The following is a 27,600-nucleotide window of genomic DNA, read 5'->3' as shown; positions in this document are numbered from 1 at the left end:
TCAGTGTAGATGGTCCCACTAGAATCAGAAGATGAACCTCTTCATGCATCTGCCATTGAGTTAATAATTTCCTTTGAATCACACAGTAGATGATACACTGCAGAGCCACTGAGCATATTGGATTCATTTCTGAATAATCAGTCATCATGGAAGGTTGATTATGCCCATATTATGTTGGTCTTATTCTAAGCTTAATTAAATTCTCTGATTTTCTGTGACACAGTCTCCTTGAAGAATATAACATGGTTCTTGAGGGAAATTCACTGTCCAGTTCTGGGTTTATCTCTTGACACAATCTTTAGGGTGATGGGTTTTTCAGGTTGGAAAATCGGTTGCCTGCTGAACTTCATGGGGATCTGCAGTGGTTGAACAATCATAATGAGAAGCAGTGAGTGAACCACCAGCAAGGGCAGAAGCAAGGAGAACAGATACATTAAGGACCATGATGCTTTATATACACAATACACCATATATCAGCATGTGTGATATAATGATTTGAGTCATCTATATCAGCCATCTATCCTGAGTTCATTATGCCTATATATTCACTGAGACTGGATAATAAAATCCCTTATCTATTTTTATACAGGAAAGTATTTCTTGAATACCTACTATGTATACAGAGCCAGGGAAAAGAGAGATTGGTTTGGGATTTTTAGTGACTTAAATTTTAAGTGAAAAGGACATGTTAACATTTTAGATCATAACATAAATATATGGAAAATGAATTTTGAAGGCCATATAAAGTTAATTTTACATTTGTTGAAGCATAAGGTAATACTGGGCAGGTATCACAATTTCACCTCTATGGGGGGGGGGGGGTTCAGCTGGGCCTCCATTGTCCCCTCTCAGTTTGGTGGTGGGCAAGGACCTCAGGCAGCTTTGGCCTTTGTTATTTTAGTTTCCAAGGGTTGTCTGAAATGTTTTCATAATAATATTGCCTCAGTTGCTTCAGTCTGGAGGGGGAAATCATCTCCTGTAGCAATTTGATCTCAGTACAAGGAAAAATTTGTCATGGGGGGGGGGTGTCAGACTGTGGGTGACTAAAGTTTGTCAGGTGTTCCCAAGTCCTGCTTAGTTTCAAAACAAAATGCTTTGTCCATGTACCCATCTAAAAAACTGCTGCCAGTCTTACAGGACAGACACAATACTACCACAGGCCACTAAAGTCCTCCTGATCTTCCTTGAAAAAAGGCAACAGAACAGGAAAGCACTATATATTTCATACATGTGTTTTGAAACATAACCATCAGGCAGCAATATACATAGTATCCCCATTGTCTTAGTCACTATTCTAATCCTGTGAAGACACACCAGGACCACAGCAACCCTGATTGGGTGCTTGCTTACAGTTTCAGAGGCTTGGTCCATTCTCATCATATTGAGGAGGAGCATGGCAATAAGTAGGCAGGCATGGTGCTGGAGAAGGAACTGAGAACTGTATTTTGATCCACAAACAGAGATAGCAACAACCCTGAGCCCAGTGTGAAGTTTTGAAACCTCAAAATCCATACTCAGTGATACACTTCTGTCAACAAAGCCACACCCATGTCTTCTCAAATAGTGCCGCTCCCTGACAAATAAGCATTCAGACATATGAGCCTGTGAGTGAGGGCCACTCATATTCAAACTACCACACCCATTAATGAGAAAAAAGACAATACATTTTTTTGAAATGAGATATTGGTCTTTAAGTTCTTCAGGAAAAATGTTTCAACATTCTACATATTCTATCTTACTATTCTAACATTTTGTTAAAATAATAACCTGAGTTGTGTGCATGTTTTATAAAGACATGTATAAAGATTATAGTTAAAAATTTTAAAATAAAATAATGTTTTAAGAACTCTTAAACTGGCAATGACTCTCTAAAATACATGTATGTCTCTATACATATACATATAGAATTATTTCTATATATATGGAATATATATATACATATATATATTATATATATATATATATATATATATATATATAATATATATATGCAGCAAAGCACCACAAATACTTTATATAAGGGATGGTCTATTCTTCAATTCAATGAAGATTCAGAGTTGTACAGAGCCATATTGGGGTGTCATGCCACATGGTAGTAACTTGACATTGGCCAAGGACAAGGGCTTCGGGCAGGAATCTAACATTAGGGCATAATAGAGAAGTAGGTTACAGCAGCAATTTTTATCCTATGGTGGAGTGCTCAGAGTGTACTTGACATTGGTTAAGGTAAACTTCTCCTAGCCTTTGTTGAGCAGGGAATCCTGTGTTAGTCAGGATCCTCCTCCACCTAGGGTGGAGAAGCTCAGAGTGAAGGTGAAGTTCATTGTTCCTCCATGTCTATGAATTCCTGAATTAAGCAGGTGACCCACCCAGCTGCTGAGCAGAAGCCAAGGACTGCCAGACAATTTTCCTTGAACTCAGCCTGGAATCTGAGGGGAGGGGCTTGCCCAAACTGTTCAATGGTCTGACTGCCATTAAAGTTGGGGCCTCGATCAGTAAACTATCATCTTGGCCTCCTTCTTTTCAACCCTTCCCCATCCATCCTTCAGCTTCTGTTCCAGGAACCCAGTCCGTAGTAGCTGCAGGCAGCTACAGAATACAACACAGAGAACTAAACTGGATGGTTTAGATGAAGAGTCTGTGGGAAACAATTGTTGGGCTGATCCTTTTGTGCACTATAAATGTTGATTTTGTATTATTCTAATCCTGATCTCTGTGCCAGCAGAGATCCAATTACAGGTTAGACTTTGGTATTGCTATTCTTATGGCGAAATCGTATTTTGTAAACACTCTGTTCAACATCTTCTGATTGGTTTAATAAAGAGCTGATGGCCTATAGCCAGCCAGGAAAGAATAGGTGGGACTCCTGGGCATAGATAAACATGCTGGGAAAGAATCAGGTGAGAGGATTCACCAGCAAGATGAAGAGGAAAGAACAGATGCTGGGTACTCAGGAGGCAATGGGCCAAGTGGTAGAATGTAGATTAGTATAAGATGGTTAATTTAAGTATAAGAGCTTGTTGGGAACAAGCCTAAGTTAAGCTTTCATAATTAATAAAAATATCTCCATGCCATTATTTGGGCTGCTGGTGAGTCTGAGACAGTTTGGCAATAACCAGTAACAGAAATGGAATAAATGAGCCCTGATTATGATTGGGAATGTTTATGTGAGTCTTTTAAGTATTGGTTTGAGCTGCAATTAAAAGAGTAAAGAGGAAGATAAAATCAGAAACAGAGACTTGTTATGAAAGTATAAAAAGGAAGTTATTTTTGCTGGAGCAGAACTCCTGAAATGTAGGATCAAATGGCCAGGATGGCCTGTATGCCTGAAATGCTTGATATCATGTAACAATCTGTCTCATCAATGCTTCTCAACTTTGGGTTAGTAGGAGAAGTAAGGGGTATGTTTTAAAGCCACACTTGTGGTGAATTATTTCAGTGTATCTGATTTGACCAGACACTGTGAAGGCTCTTCAGTAGTTCTAAGGTACAGCCAGTAATTGGGAACCCCTGAAAGTAGAAAGTTCTCTTAAGTCCTACTTATGTCTCCCATTTAAAAACCATGATAAGGTGACTAATGTATGTGTTTTGTTCACAATCTCTCCCCATCTCCAGTTAACTTGGACTTAATTTCAAGGAGATTGCTCTTTCTAACTCTGTGAAGAATTGAGTTGGGATTTTGATGGGTATTGCATTGAATCTGTATAGTGCTTTAGGCAAAATGGCCATTTTAACTATATTGATTCTACCGATCCATGAGCATGGGAGGTTTTCCCATTTTTTGAGGTCTTCTTCCATTTCCTTCTTCAGAGTCTTGAAGTTCTTGCCATACAGATCTTTCGCATGTTTGGTAAGAGTCACCCCAAGATACTTTATACTGTTTGTGGCTATTGTGAAGGGGGTCATTTCCCTAATTTCTTTCTCAGCCTGCTTATCCTTTGAGTATAGGAAGGCCACTGATTTGCTTGAGTTGATTTTGTAACCTGCCACTTTGCTGAAATTGTTTATCAGCTGTAGGAGCTCTCTAGTGGAGCTCTTTGGGTCACTTAGGTAGACGATCATGTTGTCTGCAAATAATGATAGTTTGACTTCCTCCTTTCCAATTTGTATCCCTTTGACCTCCTTATGTTGTCGAATTGCCCGAGCTAGTACCTCAAGTACAATATTGAAAAGATAAGGAGAAAGGGGGCAGCCTTGTCTGGTCCCTGATTTCAGTGGGATTGCTTCAAGTTTCTCTCCGTTTAGTTTGATGCTGGCTACCGGTTTGCTGTATATTGCTTTTACTATGTTTAGGTATGGGCCTTGAATTCCTGTTCTCTCCAAGACTTTAAGCATGAAAGGATGCTGAATTTTGTCAAATGCTTTTTCAGCATCCAATGAAATGACCATGTGGTTTTGTTCTTTGAGTTTGTTTATGTAGTGGATTGTATTGATGGATTTCCGTATATTGAACCAACCCTGCATTCCCGGGATAAAGCCTACTTGATCATGGTGGATGATCGTTTTGATGTGTTCTTGGATTCGGTTGGCAAGAATTTTGTTGAGTATTTTTGCATCGATGTTCATAAGGGAAATTGGTCTGAAGTTCTCTTTCTTTGTTGGATCTTTGTGTGGCTTTGGTATCAGCGTAATTGTGGCTTCGTAGAAGGAATTGGGTAGTGTTCCTTCTGTTTCTATTTTGTGGAATAGTTTGAAGAGTATTGGTGTTAACTCTTCTTTGAAGGTCTGGTAGAATTCTGCACTGAAACCATCTGGTCCTGTGCTTTTTTTGGTTGGAAGACTTTCTATGACTCCTTCTATTTCTTTAGGCTTTATGGGACTGTTTAGATGGTCTAGTTGGTCCTGATTTAATTTTGGTATTTGGTATCTGTCAAGGAAATTGTCCATTTCCTCCAGGTTCTCCAGTTGTGTTGAGTACAGGCTCTTGTAGTAGGATCTGATGATTTTTTGGATTTCCTCAGTTTCCGTTGTTATGTCTCCCTTTTCATTTCTAAGTTTGTTAATTTGGATACTTTCTCTGTGCCCTTTGGTCAGTCTGGCTAAGGGTTTATCTATCTTGTTGATTTTCTCAAAGAACCAGCTCCTAGTTTTGTTGATTTTTTGTATGGTTCTCTTTGTTTCTACTTGATTGATTTCGGCCCTGAGTTTGATGATTTCCTGCCTTCAAATTCATCTGGAACAACAAAAAACCCAGGATAGCTAAAACTATTCTCAGCAACAAAAGAAAATCTGGGGGAATCAGTATCCCTGACCTCAAGCAATACTACAGAGCAATAGTGTTAAAAACTGCATGGTATTGGTACAGTGACAGGCAGGAGGATCAATGGAACAGGATTGAAGATCCAGAAATGAACCCACACACCTATGGCCACTTGATCCTCGACAAAGAGGCTGAAAACATCCAATGGAAAAAAGATAGCCTTTTCAACAAATGGTGCTGGTTCAACTGGAGGTCAGCATGCAGAAGAATGCGAATTGATCCATCCTTGTCTCCTTGTACTAAGCTCAAATCCAAATGGATCAAGGACCTCCACATAAAGCCAGACACTCTGAAGCTAATAGAAAAGAAACTGGGGAAGACCCTTGAGGACATCGGTACAGGGAGAAAGTTTCTGAACAGAACACCAATAGCGTATGCTCTAAGAGCAAGAATTGACAAATGGGACCTCATAAGGTTACAGAGTTTCTGTAAGGCAAAGGACACCATCAAGAGGACAGATCGGCAACCAACAAATTGGGAAAAGATCTTCACCAATCCTACATCAGATAGAGGGCTAATATCCAATATATATAAAGAACTCAAGAAGTTAGACCCCAGAAAACCGAACAACCCTATTAAAAAATGGGGTACAGAGTTAAACAAAGAATTCTCGAGAGAGCAATCGGCGGCGGCGGCGGCGGCAGCAGCGGCAGCAGTGGCTGCTCCAGCTGAAGGGCCATCAGCAGTGGAACCAAGGCGTCACAGGGACCAGTTAGGCCCTGCGCCCACGACCACTGACCTTCGCTGACCAGCCGGACAGCAAGCAGCTGCAGTTGTGCGGCGCCTTTCCTGCACGGAGGCCACTTCAGAACTCGGCCTCCCACCAGTCAGGAGAGGAGGATCCATCTTGGTTCCGTACTCCAGGAATCGGACAGACTGAGGTACACAAACATAATCCGAGGCCAACACCGCGGTGGTCTGAGCCCGACGGGCGTTGGCCTGCACCCAGGCCCTGGGCGGGTCGGGGGGGCCATCGGGGTGCCAACCCAACCAGGAGGTTTTTTGCCCAGGCCTGCGAGCGCGCCGCCGCCATTTTGCCTGCAGGACGACAGAGAGCTCAGGCGGGCAAACCTGTAACAGGCATAGCCTAAGGCTAACAAAGCGGGGGTCCAGGCCCCAAAAGGCACAGGACTGACCCCAAGAACTGGGCGGCTTGGTGGGCCATCTGTGAGTCAACCCGCCCAGGTGATTGTTAGCAAAGCAGACTCTCCCGGCGCTTTCAGGGAGCGCGGGCGCACACGCCCGCCATCCTAGTCACCTGGCAAACCCAATTAACAGTCAAAGCCCTAGGGGAACTTTGCTCGGACCTTGGCCTCCCAGGCTTTTGCCTGGACTCAGGGACTGGGCGGCCAGGCTAACCTTGTGTGCGACAGCCCGGTTGGCAGATCGGCTGCCCAGCGGAGTGAGCGGAACTCAGGGGAGGTCACAGTAGCATACACCCTCGGCACTCCCTGGGAGTGCACACGGGCTCCATCTGCTCCACAGACACAATCTGGGGCAAGGCCTCAGGCAGAAGCCCTTAGCTCTACTCTCTCCGCTTCCGGATCCAGATCAGTCTGGGCGGCAGCATTACATCTCCAAGTCCTGCAAGTGGCTAGCTGGGCTTCCGGGCGGCCAGCTGGGAGAAGTCAGTGTGCTCCAGTGAATCCAGCGGGCCCCAGCGGGAGCCTTCGGGTGCCTGCTTTGGGATCTGAACAGCCTGGGCAGCAGCACACTGTCTACAAGCAGTGCAGGAGGTAAGCTGTGCACCAGAGGCCAACTGGGAAGGGGCAGCTTGCACTGGTGAGTCCAGCACTGACAAGATAAACTAACACCAGTGAGATCTAGATGGCAAAAGGCAAACGCAGGAACATCACTAACAGAAATCAAGGCAATATGGCAACATCTGAACCCAATTCTCCTCTACCAACATGTCCTGGATACCCCATCACACCAGTAAAACAAGATTTGGATTTAAAATCACTGGTCATGATGCTGGTACAGGAACACATGAAGGTCATACATAAAGAAATTCAGGAGACAATGGATCAAAAATTAGAAGCCCTTGCAAGGGAAACACAAAAATCATTGAAAGAAATCCAGGAGAATACAAAAGCCAACAAGGAGGAAATGCAAAAAACACTTAAAGAAATACAGGAGAACTTTGCTCAACAGGCTGAGGTCATGAAAGATGAAACACAAAAATCTCTTAAAGAAATACAGGAGAACTTTGGTCAACAGGCTGAGCTCATGAAAGAGAAAACACAAAAATCTCTTAAAGAATTACAGGAAAGCACAAACAAGCAAGTGAAGGAGCTAAGCAAAACCATCCAGGATCTAAAATCAGAAGTAGAAACAACTAAGAAAACTCAAAGGGAGACAACGTTGGAGATAGAAAGCCTTGGGAAGAAATCAGGGGACAGAGATACAAATATCAACAACAGAATACAAGAGATAGAAGAAAGAATCTCAGATGCTGAAGATTCCATAGAAACCATGGACTCAACAGTTAAAGAAAATGCAAAATGCAAAAAGCTTGTAACCCAAAATATCCAGGAAATCCAGGACACAATGAGAAGACCAAACCTAAGGATTATAGGCATAGAGGAGAGTGAAGATTTACAACTTAAAGGGCCAGCAAATATCTTCAATAAAATTATGGAAGAAAACTTCCCTAACCTAAAGAGAGAGATGCCCATGAATATACAAGAAGCCTACAGAACTCCAAACAGACTGGACCAGAACAGAAATACTTCCCGTCACATAATAATCAAAACACCAAATGTTCTAAACAAAGAAAGAATACTAAAGGCAGTAAGAGAAAAAGGCCAAGTAACATATAAAGGAAGACCTATCAGAATCACAGCAGACTTTTCACCTGAGACTATGAAGGCTAGAAGGTCCTGGGCAGATCTCATGCAGACTCTAAGAGAACACAAATGCCAACCAAAACTACTATATCCAGCAAAACTCTCAATCACCATAGATGGAGAAACTAAGATATTTCATGACAAAACCAAGTTTACCCAATATCTATCCACAAACCCGGCCCTAAAAAGGATAATAGGAGGACAACACCAATACAAGGAGGGAAACTTCACCCTGGAAAAAGCAAGATAGTAACCTTTCATCAAACCCAAAAGAAGTTAAGCATTCAAATTTAAAAAATAACGTCAAAAATGATAGGAAGTAACAATCACTATTCCTTAATATCTCTTAACATCAATGGACTTAATGCCCCAATAAAAAGACACAGACTAACTGAATGGATACGTAAACAGGACCCTACATTTTGCTGCTTACAGGAAACACACCTCAGGGTCAAAGACAAACACTACCTTAGAGTAAAAGGCTGGAAGACAATTTTACAAGCAAATGGTCTCAGGAAACAAGCTGGAGTAGCCATTTTAATATCAGATAAAATTGACTTTCAACCCAAAGTCATCAAAAGAGACCCTGAGGGACACTTCTTGCTGGTCAAAGGAAAAATACAAAAAGAAGAACTGACAATCCTGAACATCTATGCCCCAAATGTAAGGGCACCCTCTTTTGTAAAAGAAACTTTATTAAAACTAAAAGCACACATTGCACCTAACACAATAATTGTGGGTGACTTCAACACTGCACTTTCCTCAATGGACCGATCAGGAAAACAGAAACTAAACAGGGACACAATGAAACTAATTGAAGCTTTGGACCAATTAGATTTAACAGATATATATAGAACATTCTATCCTAAAACAAAAGAATATACCTTTTTCTCAGCACCTCATGGTACCTTCTCCAAAATCGACCATATAATTGGTCACAAGACAGACCTCAACAAATATAAGAAGATCGAACTAATCCCATGCCTCCTATCTGATCACTATGGAGTAAAAGTGGTCTTCAATAGCAACAGAAACAACAGAAAGCCCACATACACGTGGAAACTGAACAATACTCTACTCAATGATACCTTGGTCAAGGAAGAAATAAAGAAAGAAATTAAAGACTTTTTAGAACACAATGAAAATGAAAACACAACATACCCAAATCTATGGGACACAATGAAAGCAGTGCTAAGAGGAAAACTCATAGCCCTGAGTGCCTCCAAAAAGAAAATGGAGAGAGCATACATTACCAGCTTAATGACACACCTGAAAGCCCTGGAACAAAAAGAAGCTATTTCGCCCAGGAGGAGTAGAAGGCAGGAAATCATCAAACTCAGGGCCGAAATCAATCAAGTAGAAACAAAGAGAACCATACAAAAAATCAACAACACCAGGAGCTGGTTCTTTGAGAAAATCAACAAGATAGATAAACCCTTAGCCAGAATGACCAAAGGGCACAGAGAAAGTATCCAAATTAACAAACTTAGAAATGAAAAGGGAGATATAACAACGGAAACTGAGGAAATCCAAAAAATCATCAGATCCTACTACAAGAGCCTATACTCAACACAACTGGAGAATCTGGAGGAAATGGACAATTTCCTTGACAGATACCAAATACCAAAATTAAATCAGGACCAACTAGACCATCTAAACAGTCCCATAATGCCTAAAGAAATAGAAGGAGTCATAGAAAGTCTTCCAACCAAAAAAAGCACAGGACCAGATGGCTTCAGTGCAGAATTCTACCAGACCTTCAAAGAAGAGTTAACACCAATACTCTTCAAACTATTCCACAAAATAGAAACAGAAGGAACACTACCCAATTCCTTCTACGAAGCCACAATTACGCTGATACCAAAGCCACACAAAGATCCAACAAAGAAAGAGAACTTCAGACCAATTTCCCTTATGAACATCGATGCAAAAATACTCAATAAAATTCTTGCCAACCGAATCCAAGAACACATCAAAACGATCATCCACCATGATCAAGTAGGCTTTATCCCGGGAATGCAGGGTTGGTTCAATATACGGAAATCCATCAATACAATCCACTACATAAACAAACTCAAAGAACAAAACCACATGGTCATTTCATTGGATGCTGAAAAAGCATTTGACAAAATTCAGCATCCCTTCATGCTTAAAGTCTTAGAGAGAACAGGAATTCAAGGCCCATACCTAAACATAGTAAAAGCAATATACAGCAAACCGGTAGCCAGCATCAAACTAAATGGAGAGAAACTTGAAGCAATCCCACTGAAATCAGGGACCAGACAAGGCTGCCCCCTTTCTCCTTATCTTTTCAATATTGTACTTGAGGTACTAGCTCGGGCAATTCGACAACATAAGGAGGTCAAAGGGATACAAATTGGAAAGGAAGAAGTCAAACTATCATTATTTGCAGACGACATGATCGTCTACCTAAGTGACCCAAAGAACTCCACTAGAGAGCTCCTACAGCTGATAAACAACTTCAGCAAAGTGGCAGGTTATAAAGTCAACTCAAGCAAATCAGTGGCCTTCCTATACTCAAAGGATAAGCAGGCTGAGAAAGAAATTAGGGAAATGACCCCCTTCACAATAGCCACAAACAGTATAAAGTATCTTGGGGTGACTCTTACCAAACATGTGAAAGATCTGTATGACAAGAACTTCAAGACTCTGAAGAAGGAAATGGAAGAAGACCTCAAAAAATGGGAAAACCTCCCATGCTCATGGATCGGCAGAATCAATATAGTTAAAATGGCCATTTTGCCTAAAGCACTATACAGATTCAATGCAATACCCATCAAAATCCCAACTCAATTCTTCACAGAGCTAGAAAGAGCAATTATCAAATTCATCTGGAACAACAAAAAACCCAGGATAGCTAAAACTATTCTCAGCAACAAAAGGAAATCTGGGGGAATCAGTATCCCTGACCTCAAGCAATACTACAGAGCAATAGTGTTAAAAACTGCATGGTATTGGTACAGTGACAGGCAGGAGGATCAATGGAACAGGATTGAAGATCCAGAAATGAACCCACACACCTATGGCCACTTGATCCTCTTAAAAGAGGCTGAAAACATCCAATGGAAAAAAGATAGCCTTTTCAACAAATGGTGCTGGTTCAACTGGAGGTCAGCATGCAGAAGAATGCGAATTGATCCATCCTTGTCTCCTTGTACTAAGCTCAAATCCAAATGGATCAAGGACCTCCACATAAAGCCAGACACTCTGAAGCTAATAGAAAAGAAACTGGGGAAGACCCTTGAGGACATCGGTACAGGGAGAAAGTTTCTGAACAGAACACCAATAGCGTATGCTCTAAGAGCAAGAATTGACAAATGGGACCTCATAAAATTACAAAGTTTCTGTAAGGCAAAGGACACCATCAAGAGGACAAATCGGCAACCAACAAATTGGGAAAAGATCTTCACCAATCCTACATCAGATAGAGGGCTAATATCCAATATATATAAAGAACTCAAGAAGTTAGACTCCAGAAAACCAAACAACCCTATTAAAAAATGGGGTACAGAGTTAAACAAAGAATTCTCACCTGAAGAACTTCGGATGGCGGAGAAGCATCTTAAAAAATGCTCAACTTCATTAGTCATTAGGGAAATGCAAATCAAAACAACCCTAAGATTTCATCTTACACCAGTCAGAATGGCTAAGATTAAAAATTCAGGAGACAGCAGGTGTTGGAGAGGGTGTGGAGAAAGAGGAACACTCCTCCACTGCTGGTGGGGTTGCAAATTGGTACAACCACTCTGGAAATCAGTCTGGCGGTTCCTCCGAAAACTGGGCACCTTACTTCCAGAAGATCCTGCTATACCACTCCTGGGCATATACCCAGAAGACTCCCCACCATGTAATAAGGATACATGTTCTACTATGTTCATAGCAGCCCTATTTGTAATTGCCAGATGCTGGAAAGAACCCAGGTATCCCTCAACAGAAGAGTGGATGCAAAAAATGTGGTATATCTACACAATGGAGTACTATTCAGCCATTAGAAACAATGAATTCATGAAATTCTTAGGCAAATGGATGGAACTAGAGAATATCATACTAAGTGAGGTAACCCAGACTCAAAAGGTGAATCATGGTATGCACTCACTAATAAGTGGATATTAACCTAGAAAACTGGAATACCCAAAACATAATCCACACATCAAATGAGGTACAAGAAGAAAGGAGGAGTGACCCCTGGTTCTGGAAAGACTCAGTGAAACAGTATTCAGCAAAACCAGAACGGGGAAGTGGGAAGGGGTGGGTGGGAGGACAGGGGAAGAGAAGGGGGCTTGCGGGACTTTCGGGGAGTGGGGGGGCTAGAAAAGGGGAAATCATTTGAAATGTAAATAAATTATATCGAATAATAAACAACTACTTAAAAAAAAAAAAAAAAAAGAAATGTTAAACACCTTTATTCAGGAGTGAAATGCAAATAAAAAAAAAAAAAAAACCCTGGAGATTCCCCCTCATACCAGTCAGTGTGTTTATCTCCATAACCATCTGGAAATAATTTCCATGTTTCATAGTAAATATTCAATGTTTACAGAAAGATGTGTATGTAAAACAAGCAATATGTGTTTCTAATGTTCTCATAAATTGAACAAATATAAGTTAAAGTACAAAATTAAGAACCTAATTAAAATCATCATGACAAGTCAAAAAAAAAAAAAAAAAAAAAAAAGAATTCTCACCTGAAGAACTTCGGATGGCGGAGAAGCATCTTAAAAAATGCTCCACTTCATTAGTCATTAGGGAAATGCAAATCAAAACAACCCTAAGATTTCATCTTACACCAGTCAGAATGGCTAAGATTAAAAATTCAGGAGACAGCAGGTGTTGGAGAGGGTGCGGAGAAAGAGGAACACTCCTCCACTGCTGGTGGGGTTGCAAATTGGTACAACCACTCTGGAAAGCAGTCTGGCGGTTCCTCCGAAAACTGGGCACCTCACTTCCAGAAGATCCTGCTATACCACTCCTGGGCATATACCCAGAGGATTCCCCACCATGTAATAAGGATACATGCTCTACTATGTTCATAGCAGCCCTATTTATAATTGCCAGATGCTGGAAAGAACCCAGGTATCCCTCAACAGAAGAGTGGATACAAAAAATGTGGTATATCTACACAATGGAGTACTATTCAGCCATTAGAAACAATGAATTCATGAAATTCTTAGGCAAATGGATGGAGCTAGAGAACATCATACTAAGTGAGGTAACCCAGACTCAAAAGGTGAATCATGGTATGCACTCACTAATAAGTGGTTATTAACCTAGAAAACTGGAATACCCAAAACATAATCCACACATCAAATGAGATACAAGAAGAAAGCAGGAGTGGTCCCTGGTTCTGGAAAGACTCGGTGAAACAGTATTTGGCAAAACCAGAACGGGGAACTGGGAAGGGGTGGGAGGGAGGACAGGGGAAGAGAAGGGGGCTTACGGGACTTTCGGGGAGTGGGGGGGGGGGGCTAGAAAAGGGGAAATCATTTGAAATGTAAATAAATTATATCAAATAAAAAAAAAAAAATTCAAGGAGATTTCGTATACTCTTGTCCCACCCATCTGGACTGACTCTAAATGAATTCCTTATTGTATCTTTATCTCAGACACAGCTTAGGGAGGAAACCTGAGTTCAGGTTTAAGGTCAGTTCAGGATCTGAAAGTTCATATAAGACTACACATGCATTATTAAAAGGTTAATGAGTACTGTGGTGGTTTCAATGAGAATGGTTCCCACGAGTTTAAGTTTGGATTCTTGAGTCCAAGTTAATGGAACTGTTTGGGAAAGATGATAAGACAGAGTCTTCAATGAAAGTGGTGTATCACTGGGGGTGGGCTTTGAAGTTTCAAAAGGCTGGTATCATTAATTCTCAGTCCCCCCTCTCTCTGTCTCTCTCTGAATTCTCAGCTGTTGCTGCCACAATGTCTTCACTCTATCACCATGGACTTTACTATTCTGTAACCATAAGCCCAATTAAACACTTTTTAAAAAAATAAGATGCATTGGTCAAGTTTTTTTTTTTTAATCACAGCAATAGAAAAGTAGCAAAGACAAGCATTTTATTTTCCACATGTAAAGCTCTAAGTCTTTATTTTTTAATGTAAGATTGGAAATGTTATTTGTTGACATTTATTGCCTCACCTGTGTCTCCTCACAAGGCTGGACAGTGAAGTTCTGAAGAACTCCTATGACAGCAAGTTTCATGCTGATGAGAGAAAACCTCATGCCAAGGCAGTTCCTGGGTCCGTTCCCAAAGGGCAGGTATATATATGGATCAATGTTGCCCTTGTTCTCCTTGCTGAACCTGGAGCCAAAGAAGGGAAGAAAATACTGTGATGAAACATAGAGACACCAAGAGCTGCATGTTTGGAGATAACCCCAGCCAAGATGGCACAGCATATATTTGTGGACTTGTAGCTGAATCCTGGCCGCAGGTGCCCGACTAAAAACCTGTGAGCTAAGTGCCCTTCCCACTCACACCAAAATGTAGGCGCTCTGTGTTGTTGAGACAAACTGAAGTAAAAGCCTTTTAAGGAAAAACACATCCTTAAAACACACACACACACACACACACACACACACACACACACACACAAAATCCCATCCAGAACGTTGATATGTTCTGCTCTGAAAGTCATATTGGGATTGGATAAATGAAGGCAAAGTAGGTTTTTGCCTCACACTTAGTGGGGACATGAAGAAATTCAGTTACTATAGGAAATGCTAATTTCCCCTCCATCCCACTGTCAACCTGCCCTCTCGTTTTTTTCCTTTCTTTGTAATTCTGCTCATCTGTGTTTTCCTCAATTTCTTCTTCCTCTCTCCCTTTTCTCCCTCAGAATTGTTTTTTTCATTCTCGCCCCTCCTCCATAGAATAGCTAAAGCCAAATAATTTTATGGGGCCATAGGACAAGACTCTATTTTAGCTTCATGTATGACTTTCATGTCTACCTTCTCCATGAAGCTAAAAATAATTTACTGAAAATTTTGAGCCGAACTTATTCAAATTTGATTTTTTTATTATCTAAGTATATAAATGAAAATAAATAATCCTGAAAAAGTGAGAAGAATAGGACTAATTGGTCTTTTGAAACTGTTTTTATATTTTGGAGAGAAAATGAAATGCTTTCATGAGCTATACTATAAAATAACAAGGGCGTGTGGACAAATCGGGTTATGTGTGGACAGGGAGTTTACACAGTGGACACAAGAAGTTCATTATAATAATTATAGGAGCTTGGAAATTGGCTTATTCAGGAAAGTAGCTGTCTGGCAAGGGTGAAGACCTGAGTTTGATCTCAAGAACTTCCACAGAATGGTGGACATGGTATTCTGTGTTTCACAGTGACAAACTGGGAGGCAAGGATGATTAGAACCTTGAAGTGCACTATACAGTGAACCTATTCCACCTGAAATCTTAGGTCAATGAGCGGTCATGTCACAAACAAAAGGTGGAGGTTACCTAGAGAGTGGCATCTGAGGTTTGCTCCAGACTTCATATATAACAATACACATCTTCATCCAATTTTGCATGTACACCTACATATATATGCTTCTCCAACATGCACACATACAAACATACACATGGGTACCCCTACAAGCACCTATACACATACCTGGATCCCCTCTATACAAAAATCATATGGACGCATAACCTATAGTATATTGAAGCACAGATCAAATATTCGACACACTTAGGTTTTTCATTGATTGTCTCAATCCTGGTAACCATTTGCAGATACTGTTTAATGATTGTGTGGGTCAAAGAAAAGTAAAGTGACAGGCTATGAACTATAAGAGTAAAAGTAGTGAGACTAGGGAAAACCTATAGATTTTTATGGTCAAGAGAGCAGAGAAATCAATCAACTCTGATAGATCCCTTTCATATGTTCAATGTTCAGACATAATCACAGCACTAGGGCCAACACTGCCAATAAGACAAGGCCATCCACAAGGCACAGTAAACAGGCCTATGAAGTTTGGGTGCCCAACTCATTCTCCCTCAAGCCACTGCCTTAAATTTTATTCTTGGTTTTGTTTTCCAACACAGTAGGGTACAACAATCCATTTTTAAACTGAAAACATGCCTGATCACTGACCTTGAATATAACAAGAATGTTCAAACCTTTTCCAAGAAGGAATATCTCATACTCACGGGAGACTCAGGCTTTCATGGAGACTTGCCAGAAACTGGCCCAAGATGGCAACTCAAGAAAGGACTGGAGTCTTGATTTCCATTGTTTCCACTTTCCAGACCTCTATTTGTGCTGTTATATCTACACTTGAGGACCCAGGAGAAGGTTTCTAGTTAAATGGATGATAGCTCATGATTGGACCAATGAGATAGCTCAGTGGATAAAGGAGTGTGCTGCCAAGCCTGATAATGTGAGTTCTATCCTTAGGACACATGACAGAAGGGTAAAACAACTTCCCAAAGTTGTCCTCTGACCTCCAAATACATGCTGCAGCATGCACACTCCTTCTTGACACAAATATAGCAAAATCCTCTAAAGCTAGTGATAAATTTAGGGAGGTAAACATGCTTGAAAGAAAATAAACACTCATTTCTAAAATTAGGTAATGCTTCATGAAATTATAGCAGAATAGAGTGACCCAAGAATACATACATACTATGAAATAGCAGATTGCTTGTGATTTACTTTAAGTAAACAGTAACTCAAAATACAGCAGAAATGATGCTACATCATCTTTTCTAAGTCTCTATGTGCACCAAAATATGTACACCTATAAGAATAGGTATTACCTTATTAATGAGGTTAATGTTAATACTCAGGTACTCTGAATGATATATTTGTGCAATTTCAATAATAATTATCATTTTAGAATTTTTAAAAGTTTGAATTCCAGGGTCTGGAGAGATTGTGATCAAGAGAGGTCACTGCTCTTCCAAAGGATCTGAGTTTGGTCCTCAGAACCTACACTGGGCAGTTCACAATCCCTTGTAACTCTAGTTCTAGGAGACCTGATGTCTTCTGGCTTTGAGTGTATTGCTCTCTCTCTCTCTCTCTCTCTCTCTCTCTCTCTCTCTCTCTCTCTCTCTCACACACACACACACACACATATGTTAATTCCAAAAATACAAAAGATGTCAAGGGTTATAAAATCACATATCTGTGACTTCCTGTAGAGGCATTGTAGTGGCTTGAATAATGATGGCTCCCATATTTCAATAGCCTTGTTGGAGGAAGTGTGTCACTGGGGATGGGCTTTGTGGTTTTAAAAGCCCATGACAGATACTAGCAGCCAACCATTGATTGATCTGGGTATGGGGGTTCCAAAAGAGGAGTTGGAGGGTGATCTGGAGGAGCTGAAGGTATTTACAGCCCCATGGTAAGAACACCCAGATGCCCCAGGACTCCCAGGGACTAAGTTATCAACCAAGGGGTACACATGGTTCCAGCCAAAAATGTGGCAGAGGAATGCCTTGTCGGGCATCAGTGGGAGGAATGGTCCTTGGCCAGGTGAAGGCTCAATAGATTCCCCAACAAAGAGAAATTGAGGTGGGGAGAAGTAGGAGTGGGCCAGGTGGAGGGGCAGGGGTGGGAGGAGGGGTTGGGAGTTTTCAGGGAGGGGGGAAACCAGGAAAGGTTTAGCATTTGTAATGTAAATGAAGATTATATTCAATAAATAAATAAATGAATAAGCCCATGCCAAGCCTATAATTTCTCTGTCTGTCTCTCTGTCTCTCTGTCTCTGTCTGTCTCTCTGTCTGTTTCTCTGTCTCTCTCTGTCTCTCTGTCTCTCTCTCTCTCTCTCTCTCTCTCTCTCTCTCTCTCTCTCTCTCTCTCTCTCTCTCTCTCTTTCTCTCTGCCTCCCTATGGACCAGGATAAGATGTATCTTTTAGTTAGGACTGCAGTACCAACCTGTATGCCTCCATGCTTCCTGCCCTGATGATAACAAACAAATCCTATGAAACTGTAAATAAGTCTTCAATTAATGCTTACTTTCATAATAGTTGACTTGGTCATTGTGTCCCTTTACAGCAATAGGACAGTGACAAAGACAGAAGTTGGTGCCAGGGACTGGAGTATAACTGTGATAAGTCTGACCATGCTATTTGTTGGAGGAGCACAGAAGCATTTGGGACTTTGGACTAGAAAAGTCTTTGTCTTCTTTAAGCAGGGTTTAATGGGCCAGATTCTTAGTTGGAGCATGGAGAATGCTGCTGAGGGAGGTATAAACTGTGACTGCCTTGTTCAAGAAGTGTCAGAGGGGAAGAATCTTAGTAATAGTCCTAGAAGTCACTCCTGTGATATTTTATCAAAAGAATTGACTGCTTTTGCCCTTGCCCAAAAAATCTGCCTGAAGCTAAATTGAAGATCTTTGGAATAATGGTGTTGGTAGAGGAGATTTCAAGACAGCTTAGTACTGATTTTGTCATGTGTTTATTAGTGTTCACTCTATGTAGATCTATAATAAAAAGAAGCAGACTGAATAAGGAAAATGGAAAGTGTACAGTTTGAGAAGAAAAGGGACACCAGGAAGTTCTATAGGGCCAAGTCCTGTGCTCAAGAAAATAAACAGACCCGAGTCAGCTAAGCTTCCAACTTCTGAGTAGGAATTATAGGCAAGCTTCAGCAGTGAAGGAAATCATCTACAATAAAAAGATGTTGCAGATGTAATTGAAGGAGAGGGGCAAGTTCTAGCTGCACCAAGAAGTAGAACTTGGCAGCTTCAGACAAATGGTTCTGGCTTTATAGTCAAGAATACAGGAGAGGGATTATAAAATTTCCCTCCAGTAAAGCTCCAGTAAAGAAGCCAAACATATATCAAGGATAGCCTGCATGGAAGCCCCGAGAAACCATTGTGTGAAGCTGTGAAGGTGAAGCCTGGAGTTCACTGGAGATGCCAAGATGTTAGAGATTCCAAAGTCTCAGGATACCTGATAAGGAAAGATAAAGACCAAGTATAGAACCAGCCCAATAGAGAGACATGTGTTGCAGTCAACAAAGCTGAAAGGAGTTGAAGATCTGAACAGTACACTGACATTAGTCTTGGAGGTAGAGAACTTGGAGTCGGTCCTGCTGTGGTTTGACTTCACTTTTGTCCAATATGTCCTCACTGTGGTCCCTTTCTTCCCTTTTGGAATGGTAATGCATATCCTATACCATTGTATCTTGGAAGTTATATGATCTGGTTTTTATTTTTATTTTACAGGGGATTATAGTTAAGAGATTACCTTGAATCTCAGAGGAGACTTTGAATTTTGCACTTTTAAACAATATTGAGACTGTGATAGACTAAGGGGACTTCTGAAGTTGAACTGAATGCCTTTTTTTTTTTTTTTTACATTATAACATGGCTACAAGACTGTGGGTATCAGGAAGTAAAGTGTGATGGTTTGTATAATAATGGTCCCTATATTTGATTGCTTAGTCACCTAGGAGAGGCACTATTTGAAAGGATTAGAAGGATTCGGATGTGTGACCTTTTGGAAGATATATGTCACTGAAGGAGGGCTTTAAGGTTTCAAAAGCCCATGCTAGAGTTTCTTTCTCTGCCTATGGGTCAGGATGTATCTCCCCATTACTGGCACAGCACCTGCTTCATGCCACCATCATCCCTACCATGAAAATAATGGACTAAACCCCTGAAACTGTAAGCAAGTCTCTAGTTAAAGGTTTTCTTTTTTTAAATATTTTTATTTTCTATATTCTTTGTTTACATTCCAAATGGTTTCCCCTTTCCCAGATCCCCCCTCCCCATATGTCCCATAAACCTTCTTCTCTCCATCCATTCTCCAATCACCTCCCTCCTTTTTCTCTGTCCTTATATTCCCCTCCAATGCTAGATCAATCCTTTCCAGGATCAGGACCCTCTCCATACTTCTTCATGGGAGTCATTTGTTATGTGATTTGTGCCTTGGGTATTCAGAGCTTCTGGGCTAATTAATATCCACTTATCCAAGATTGCATTCCATATGTATTCTTTTGTGATTGGGTTACCTCACTTAGGATGATATTTTCCAGATCAAACCATTTGCCTAAAAATTTTGTGAATTCATTGTTTCTAATTGCTGAATAGTATTCCATTGTGTAAATATACCACATTTTCTGTATCCATTCCTCTTTTGAGGGGCATCTGGGTTCTTTCCAGCTTCTGGCTATTAAATGTTTTCTTTCATCATAGTTGCCTTGGTCATGACATCTGTCTTAGTGTTTTTATTGCTGTGAATATACACCATGACCATGCCCCCTCTTATAAAGGAAAGCATTTAATTGGTCCTGGCTTACAGTTTCAGAGGGTCACCTCATTATCATCATTGTGGGAAGTATGATATTACACAGACAGTCTTGGTGCTGGAGTAGTCAAGAGTTCTACATCTTGATCTGAAGGCAGCCAGAGGATGACTTGCTTCTTCAGGCAGTCAACTGGAGGGTCTCTCTCTCACTGGGTGATCTTGAACATAAGAACTCAAAGCCCACCCCCACAGTGATACATTTTCTCCAAGGCCACACCTATTCTAAAAGCACATACCTCCTAATAGTGCCACTCCCCATGGAGCAATCATTCAAACACACAAGTCTGTGGGGACTAAGCCTATTTAAACCATGACAGTATATCTTCACAGCATGGAACAGCAAATTAAACAGATGTTATGTATTTAACCTGCCTTGTTCATGGTGGAAACCAATTTCCAATATCTCCGTACCTTTCAGGGTGGAATTCCTCAGGCTCTGGCCAGTACTCAGGGTTCCGATGAAGAGGATAGATTGGTATCGAAACTACAGTCCCTTTGGGAATGAACACTCCATTGATTTCCACATCTTTTTTTGAGACCCTCTCTAGCCTACTAACAATTGGGTACAATCTCAGACTTTCATTCACCACCATGTCCAGATATTCCATGTCCATTAGGACATCATAAGTGACAGGACCCTAGGAAAAGGACACAGATATTTCCAGATTAGTCTTGGGTTTGATCTTTAGAAGCTCTGAAGTCTAACCTCAATTAGTGGAAAAGTTTAGTCTTAGTAATCATTATACTCCTATGATGATTAGATATGAGTTATAATTATAAATATTGGAGCAGTTGGGACACTCCAATGTCCATATCACCACCACCCCACCCTGATCAGCAATCTAATGTTCTGATTTCTTTTTTCCTTGTGAGTATATATGACCAATATATTATGATACTCAGAGAAAGTGGTCTTATATCCATAGACTATTAGCTGACACCAAGGAAATACACTGTTGCAAGGAACAAACTCTATACTCCTGGCCCAACCAGGTTGACAATGACAACACCACATCTTGAAAGCTCCTTTGATATCATACAAGATTGGTTTAGTGATAGGCATAATGAAGAATTTTTGGGTAAAATGAGAGACTACGTGCTGCCCTTTTGTGGCCTGGTGAAAGGGAAGATTCCAAAGGAGAAAAAATACCCTTTCCAGAGAAATGAAGAGAGGAAGAACTTCATAAACACATAAAGGAAGTGTTGGGATAGGTTAGAATCTCAAGGGAAGAGAAAAAAGAGGATCTGACTGAAAGACTGCAGCCCCACCTTCAAGAGAAGTTCCCACCTCTCACAATGAGATAACAATGGCCTCATTGATAGAAAGAGTCCCATGGTCACTCAGTAAGTCTCAGAGAACTTATTGTTGTAAATTTACCCAATAAAAGGGCCAGACAATTGGGCACAACCACAAGATACAGACTCTTTTGGTGAATCTAGGCTATACAGGGTAACAGTTAGTGCTAACTGGGACCCCCTTAGTACATATTTAGAAGGCTCTATGTCAACACCACATTGATGCCAGTGTATTTAGAAGACTCTTGGTTAATGCAACATTGATGCCAGTAAGCCTCTGTTTCTTGTTTCACTATTCTAAGTCAATAGCTAAGAAATATAAATGGATTTGGTGTCCAAGTAGAGATAAATGAGTGGATAAAGCAAAAGGGGTATGTGTGAATAACAGAATGTTTCTTGACTACACAGATATGAAACCATAAAGTTTCCTGGAAACAGGTGAACTTAGAGATCATTAGGTTAAGTAAGGAAAACCAGGATCAAAAGGAGTATGGAGGGAAGAGAGGAAGGCAAGAAGGGAGAGAGGGAAGAGAAAGAAAGGGAAATATAGAGTTAGGGAGAGAGGGAGGGAGAGAGAGAGATGTGAAATGAAAACAGATCCACATACAATTTGGGGGAAAGGATAATCCTGGTAAGAGAGGTCAGAGAGGGCAATGTGGGAGGAGGATGACAAGACAGGTTTAATGCTGTGCATATGACAATGGCCCAGTGACTCATATTGCTTTGTGTGCTAACTTTTAAAAGGGTATAACTTGTAAAATGTTTAGAGCCATTTCCAATGGGGACCAGAAGCCATGTGCAACAGTGTCCTTGGTAGCTGGATGAGCATAGCAATTGTTGCTTCCAGACCTGATGATGAATTCTGGAGAGATGCATTTAGCCCCACTCTGCCTGAAGAGCCTCATGAGTCCCAAATAACTTCACAATTCCAAACCTCCCAGTCGAGCAAGAAGATGGAGACAGTATGGGAATTATGTCTCTTACCTTGAGTAACATTCAAAAGACTATCCTGTAGAGATTTAGAGTTTGGTTTAGAAAACTTGTGAAATGAATCAAGGAGTAAAGGTATTTGCTGCCAAGTCTGATAGTCTGAATTTGGTCCCTCACAATAAAATTGTGGAAAGAGAGACCTGTCTCCTGAAAGTTATTCTCTGACCTCCACACATGTGCTGTGGTATGGACACATATGCACACACAGAGTAAATAAAACAAAAACAAAAACAACAATAAATAGTTGGCTTTGGGGCTGGAGACACTGGCTCATCCCTTGACTTCTTCACTGTTAGCTATATCACTGAGTGCATTCCCATACAGCTGGGGTTGGAATATTAGCCAATTCTAAGTGTTCAATCTGGAGACTTCCAAGAGGATGAGAAAACTGTCCAGCAGAGGCTGTAAAGAAGGCTATTGTCAGCAGAGGGCGCTGATACTCAAAGAAACTATTAAAGAGATGTTAGCTAGCACCCAAGGTTTCAGACAGGAAATAGTCTGATAGATAATCTATGCTATTACTAATCCTAGGAAAGAAAAGTCTTAGTTCAACTCATGTACATCACACACATAAATGCCATGCTATTTGTACTAAACAGCAGACCTATTGAGAGTAATGTCTTTTCAGCCTGCTGAGATCAGTGAAGGCCAGGCCAGCACACCTTAGATAGCCAGGACAGCAACCCACAGATATGAGCAGAGATAACTGTCCAGGCACTTGGGGATTGGTGCTTATTTTTAAGAGTCATACAGGTTTCCTGGGTATCTTCTACTGGCTTTATTGTCATTATATGTAACAAATCCACCAGAACCATTTCTCTATCAAAGATTGTGTATCAAAGATTTATGGGTCACATTCATTTCTTATGTCCTTCACCTTATTTTTCTTTTAGACTCTTCCTGGGTGGAAGAACCATTGTATAGCTCTTGTAAAAATTCTCATTGCAAGTGATACATGTTTTTGTTAGTCCTTTACCTCTGCCCTCTCTCTCTTGGGGTACCATCTACTCACCTTATTGGGCAGAGCTCTGTCAATCTCATCCTGAAGTTTCTTTTGCACATCAGGGTGAGTGGCCAGTTCATACATTATGAAGGAAATTGAGGTGCTTGTGGCATCATAGCCTCCGAAAATAAAAATAACAGATTGTGCTGCCATTTCCAAATCAGAAAGAGCTAAAAGGGAGAAAACGTTTCAGATAAGGAAGGTAAAAGCAGAACATCATAGTTAAGATGAGAGGAATAGAAATAGTGCTCCCAGCTGTCTAGATAAGAAAAGAGAAAGGCAGTTCACGGTAACTTGGACTGAGTTCCACTTTGGTGTCTGAAACACCAGAAAAAAGAAAAAAATATATACATATATACATATACACATACACATATACACACACATACACATACACAAACACATACACAAACACATACACATATACATACACACACACACACATACACACATGTGTCCAGGGAGGCCAAGAGAGAGCTTGTGACATCACATCCCATGTGATTGGAATTACAGATACCTATGAACTGCCATGTGAATGTCATGTGTTGTGAATGAAATCCAGGCCCTCTGAAAGAGCAGTCAGTACACTTAACTGCTTAGCTGCCTCTTCAGTCCCAAAGTCCAATTAGTTTAATCCAGGATGAATAATCTAAGGTCTATATTATTTTTTACCACCTCTGTTAGGCCAAATTTATATCATCACAACAATTCAAGAGACTTGATTATCTCCAACCCATATTGTTATCATAGTGTGGGATAAAGACAAAGTATTGTCATAGTTGAAAATGATTGTTAACCTGGCTGGATCTTGAATCACCTAGGAGACAAGCTTAGTGGATTGCTGTTGGGATATTATTTAGATTTAGTTGCTTTCTGGATATTATAAGGGTATGTCTTAACTTTATTAGTCTTGTTTCCAAATATTTGCATTCATTGATGTGTGTGTGTGTGTGTGTGTGTGTGTGTCCACAGAGGTCAGAAGATGGTGTCAGATTCCCTGAAAAATGGAATTACAAGTAGCTGTGAGCTCTGGAAGAGCAGCAAGTGTTCATAACCGCTAAGCAACTGCCCCAGTCCTTGAAGACCTATCTTAGTTGTGGCACCATTCTATCAGGTAGCTTCCTCAGCTAAATAAAAGGAGAAAGCAAGCCAAGTGCCAGCATTCATATTTCCTGACTGTACATGAAGTGTGGGCAGCTGCCTTGAACTCCTGATGCCAGGACTCCTGCTACCATGATGGACCATGATGGGTGCCACTATGCACTGGCCAAAACCCATAGAATAGAGATAGCAGGATTCAACCCTATGTAAACAATCTCAGTAGATGTCCATCTTATCACACACACACACACCATACATAACACACACACACACACACCATACATAACACACACACACACACACACACACACACACGTGCGCTAAAAAGAAATTAAAACAAAAGAAGTAGTAAGAACCTACAATGTCACATAAAGGGCCCTGAGTGGACATGCATGAGATAGTTGAATGTAAAATAACTAATAATCAAAGGAGCATGGCATGGGATACAGGAAGTCATAATGATAGAAGTAAGTGAACACATTTTGTAACATAAGAATAGAATTTAAAATGTTTATACATTCTTGTATGAAGAGTGATGACTGGTGAGAGCAAACTAAATGATGGAGCCGAAAGGCCATCGTTCAGTAGCTATCACAGTAATAACAATTTCCATCTCAAAGCATCCACAGATGATAACAAACAAGGAGGAAGAGAATGAAGAAGAGCGGTGTATACTGTTTCTCAGCTGCTGTTTACAAAGAGAAGTAAAAATAATCTGTGGATGAAGATGGTGAACACAATCCACTATGCACTCCCAGTGGCCATCCCTACCACTAGACAGTGTGCTTCCTGAGAGGTCTTGGATACAAATTCCTAGCAGAGATCCAAAATCAGTGGGATGGGATAATTTGATAATCAGAATTTGCTTTGTCATAGATGACCCAGTACTGAGAACTTCTGGGCATGAAACATTTCCCTGTGGCTGCCCTACAGTTTCTGGTTACACTTACACTGGTGTCCTTCTAGAATGTTCCTGTGGATACCATACATATCATCCCTGTGTGTGATGTAGGTGTCTTTCTGAAATTGTACAGAAATGCTCCCAAGCCTGTACTGCTACCCCTCCCTGCTCGGGTGTGCATACGTCCTGACACCTTCTTTCCTCTGGGCTTCTTGATACACAAACTGTGAAGCATCATGGGTTACCTTTCTGGGACTCTTGTCCTTCAGAGTTATGAGTATTCATCATCAGTTGAAGAAAATCCATTCGCTTCTGGAAGCAAAAAGAGACATGTTAATGATGGATGTTTAGTTGGGAGTCACACTTGAAACAGGGGTTCACCTCTGGATTCCAGGAATTTATGTATGTGGATTGAGACATCAGTGAATACAAGTGTCTATGCAGCTTGAAAACTTTCTCAGTGGTTAAGAGCACTGAATGCTCTTGCAGAGGACCTGAGTTCAGTTCCCAACACCCACATGGTGACTCACAACTACTTATAACTTCAGTTCCAGGAGATCCAATGGCCATTTCTAGTCTTTTCAGGCACTGCACATATATGGTGCATAGGCGTACAGGTAGTAAAAAGTATCTGTACACTTAAAATTAAAGGAAAATTAAAGCATTGACCAGTAAGCCTTGGGGAGCAAGCCATTTCCCTGAGAGAAACACAGCTTTTCTCTTTGTTCCTCTGCTCTGTCTCTGGCTCATGAGCATATCTCTGGCCAGACTCCAATTCTCCTCTGTTCTCTTTCCACAGTGCTTAACTAAAAGCCTCCTTGATTATATCTATCTGTAGTGCTCACTTCACTGCCAAATTTTTTGTGAGCATCCCCTGGTGCTCCACATTCCAGATACTGCAAAATTCTAAGTGGCATCACAGGTGCTTTCCTCCCCAGTCTGCAAACAGAATTTTTGGACTTCCGGGCCAAATATAATAAAGGTAGACTAGCAGCTAGCAAACTATTTGCCCAGAGAACATATACACCTATTGGGTGAGTGTCTTGTGGCTTCACTGTCAAGAAAATACTCCCACACAAAGAAAAACATACTCAAATTTAACTTGAGCCATGATGATATTTATGTTGGGAAACTATGACAAAATTAGATATTTAAGATAGCAATCATTTTTATATTAACTTTAAAGACAGAATAATAGTAGTAGATATAATTTCTTGGTGCAAATTCTATTTTTGACATTTTTTTCAGTGAAGGGTGGTGGCAATATTATTTGACTGGTACTTATCTCAGTGCATAATAACTATCACTCCTTTTGGCAAATGTGAAATTGTTATTCTTTTATTCTTTCTCTTATGGAATAGCCTAGCACTTATCTCCCTAAGATGTAAACACCATCTTGCTCTAATCAGAGTTTTTTATATTTACTTTTAAGAGAACACAAAGGAAGGTGCATAAATCACACACCGAGAGCCTGATACATAACCAAATCCTGAGTATCAAGGTCAAACCCTGAGTGTGAAGGTCAAACCCTGAGGGTCAAGGTCAAAACCTGGGTGTAATGACCAAACCCTGAGCATGGTGACCAGACTCTGAGCATCATGAGAGTAGTGTCCCATTTACCTTCTGGTTTGAATCAAGGCGATCTTTCTTCATCCTTTTTACAAAATTTTTGAAAAAGTTCATTGAATCTTTTGGGAAAATGGAGAGATTTAACATCTCATATATTGGAGTAAGAAATGGAAACAGAACTACAGAGAAAAAATAAATGCAGAGAATGAGTGATAATTGACTGCTCAGCATCAACTGATATCTCTACAGTGCAAGCCCTATACCCAAGGCTTAGGGAAAAACATGAATGAGGGGATAGAAAGACTGTCAAGGCAAGAAAAGGAAAAGGCCTGCCATGAAATTGTATTTTCTA

The 27,600-nt window shown here is 40.7% G+C and overlaps 2 protein-coding genes across 3 annotated transcripts in view; both read right to left on the bottom strand.

Annotated features, from left to right (window-relative positions):
• LOC127672424 (zinc finger protein 431-like) overlaps positions 1-27,600 on the bottom strand; it is a 313,721-nt gene that overhangs the window by 142,380 nt on the left and 143,741 nt on the right. The window contains exon 6 of one of the 2 annotated variants that reach the window (XM_052167583.1): positions 4,117-4,152. The exons of the other annotated variant lie outside the window; for it this stretch is intronic. The gene's annotated coding sequence lies outside the window, so the exon portion shown is untranslated. Of the gene's footprint in view, positions 1-4,116; positions 4,153-27,600 lie in introns of those variants that run through there. 2 annotated transcript variants of the gene reach the window in all.
• Positions 261-27,479, bottom strand: LOC127672454 (cytochrome P450 3A25-like). Its single transcript, XM_052167608.1, has 6 exons — positions 27,300-27,479; positions 25,925-25,991; positions 23,687-23,847; positions 20,800-21,026; positions 14,267-14,429; positions 261-356 (listed from the first exon to the last, which is right to left on the bottom strand). Exons 1-6 carry the CDS (start codon positions 27,477-27,479, stop codon positions 261-263), a joined length of 894 nt encoding a protein of 297 aa, XP_052023568.1.

Source organism: Apodemus sylvaticus, chromosome 22 (assembly GCF_947179515.1).
Source record: "Apodemus sylvaticus chromosome 22, mApoSyl1.1, whole genome shotgun sequence".
Taxonomy (NCBI): Eukaryota; Metazoa; Chordata; class Mammalia; order Rodentia; family Muridae; genus Apodemus; species Apodemus sylvaticus.
Note: the sequence above shows the minus strand (reverse complement) of the source record. Positions and strands in the feature narration are given on the sequence as shown.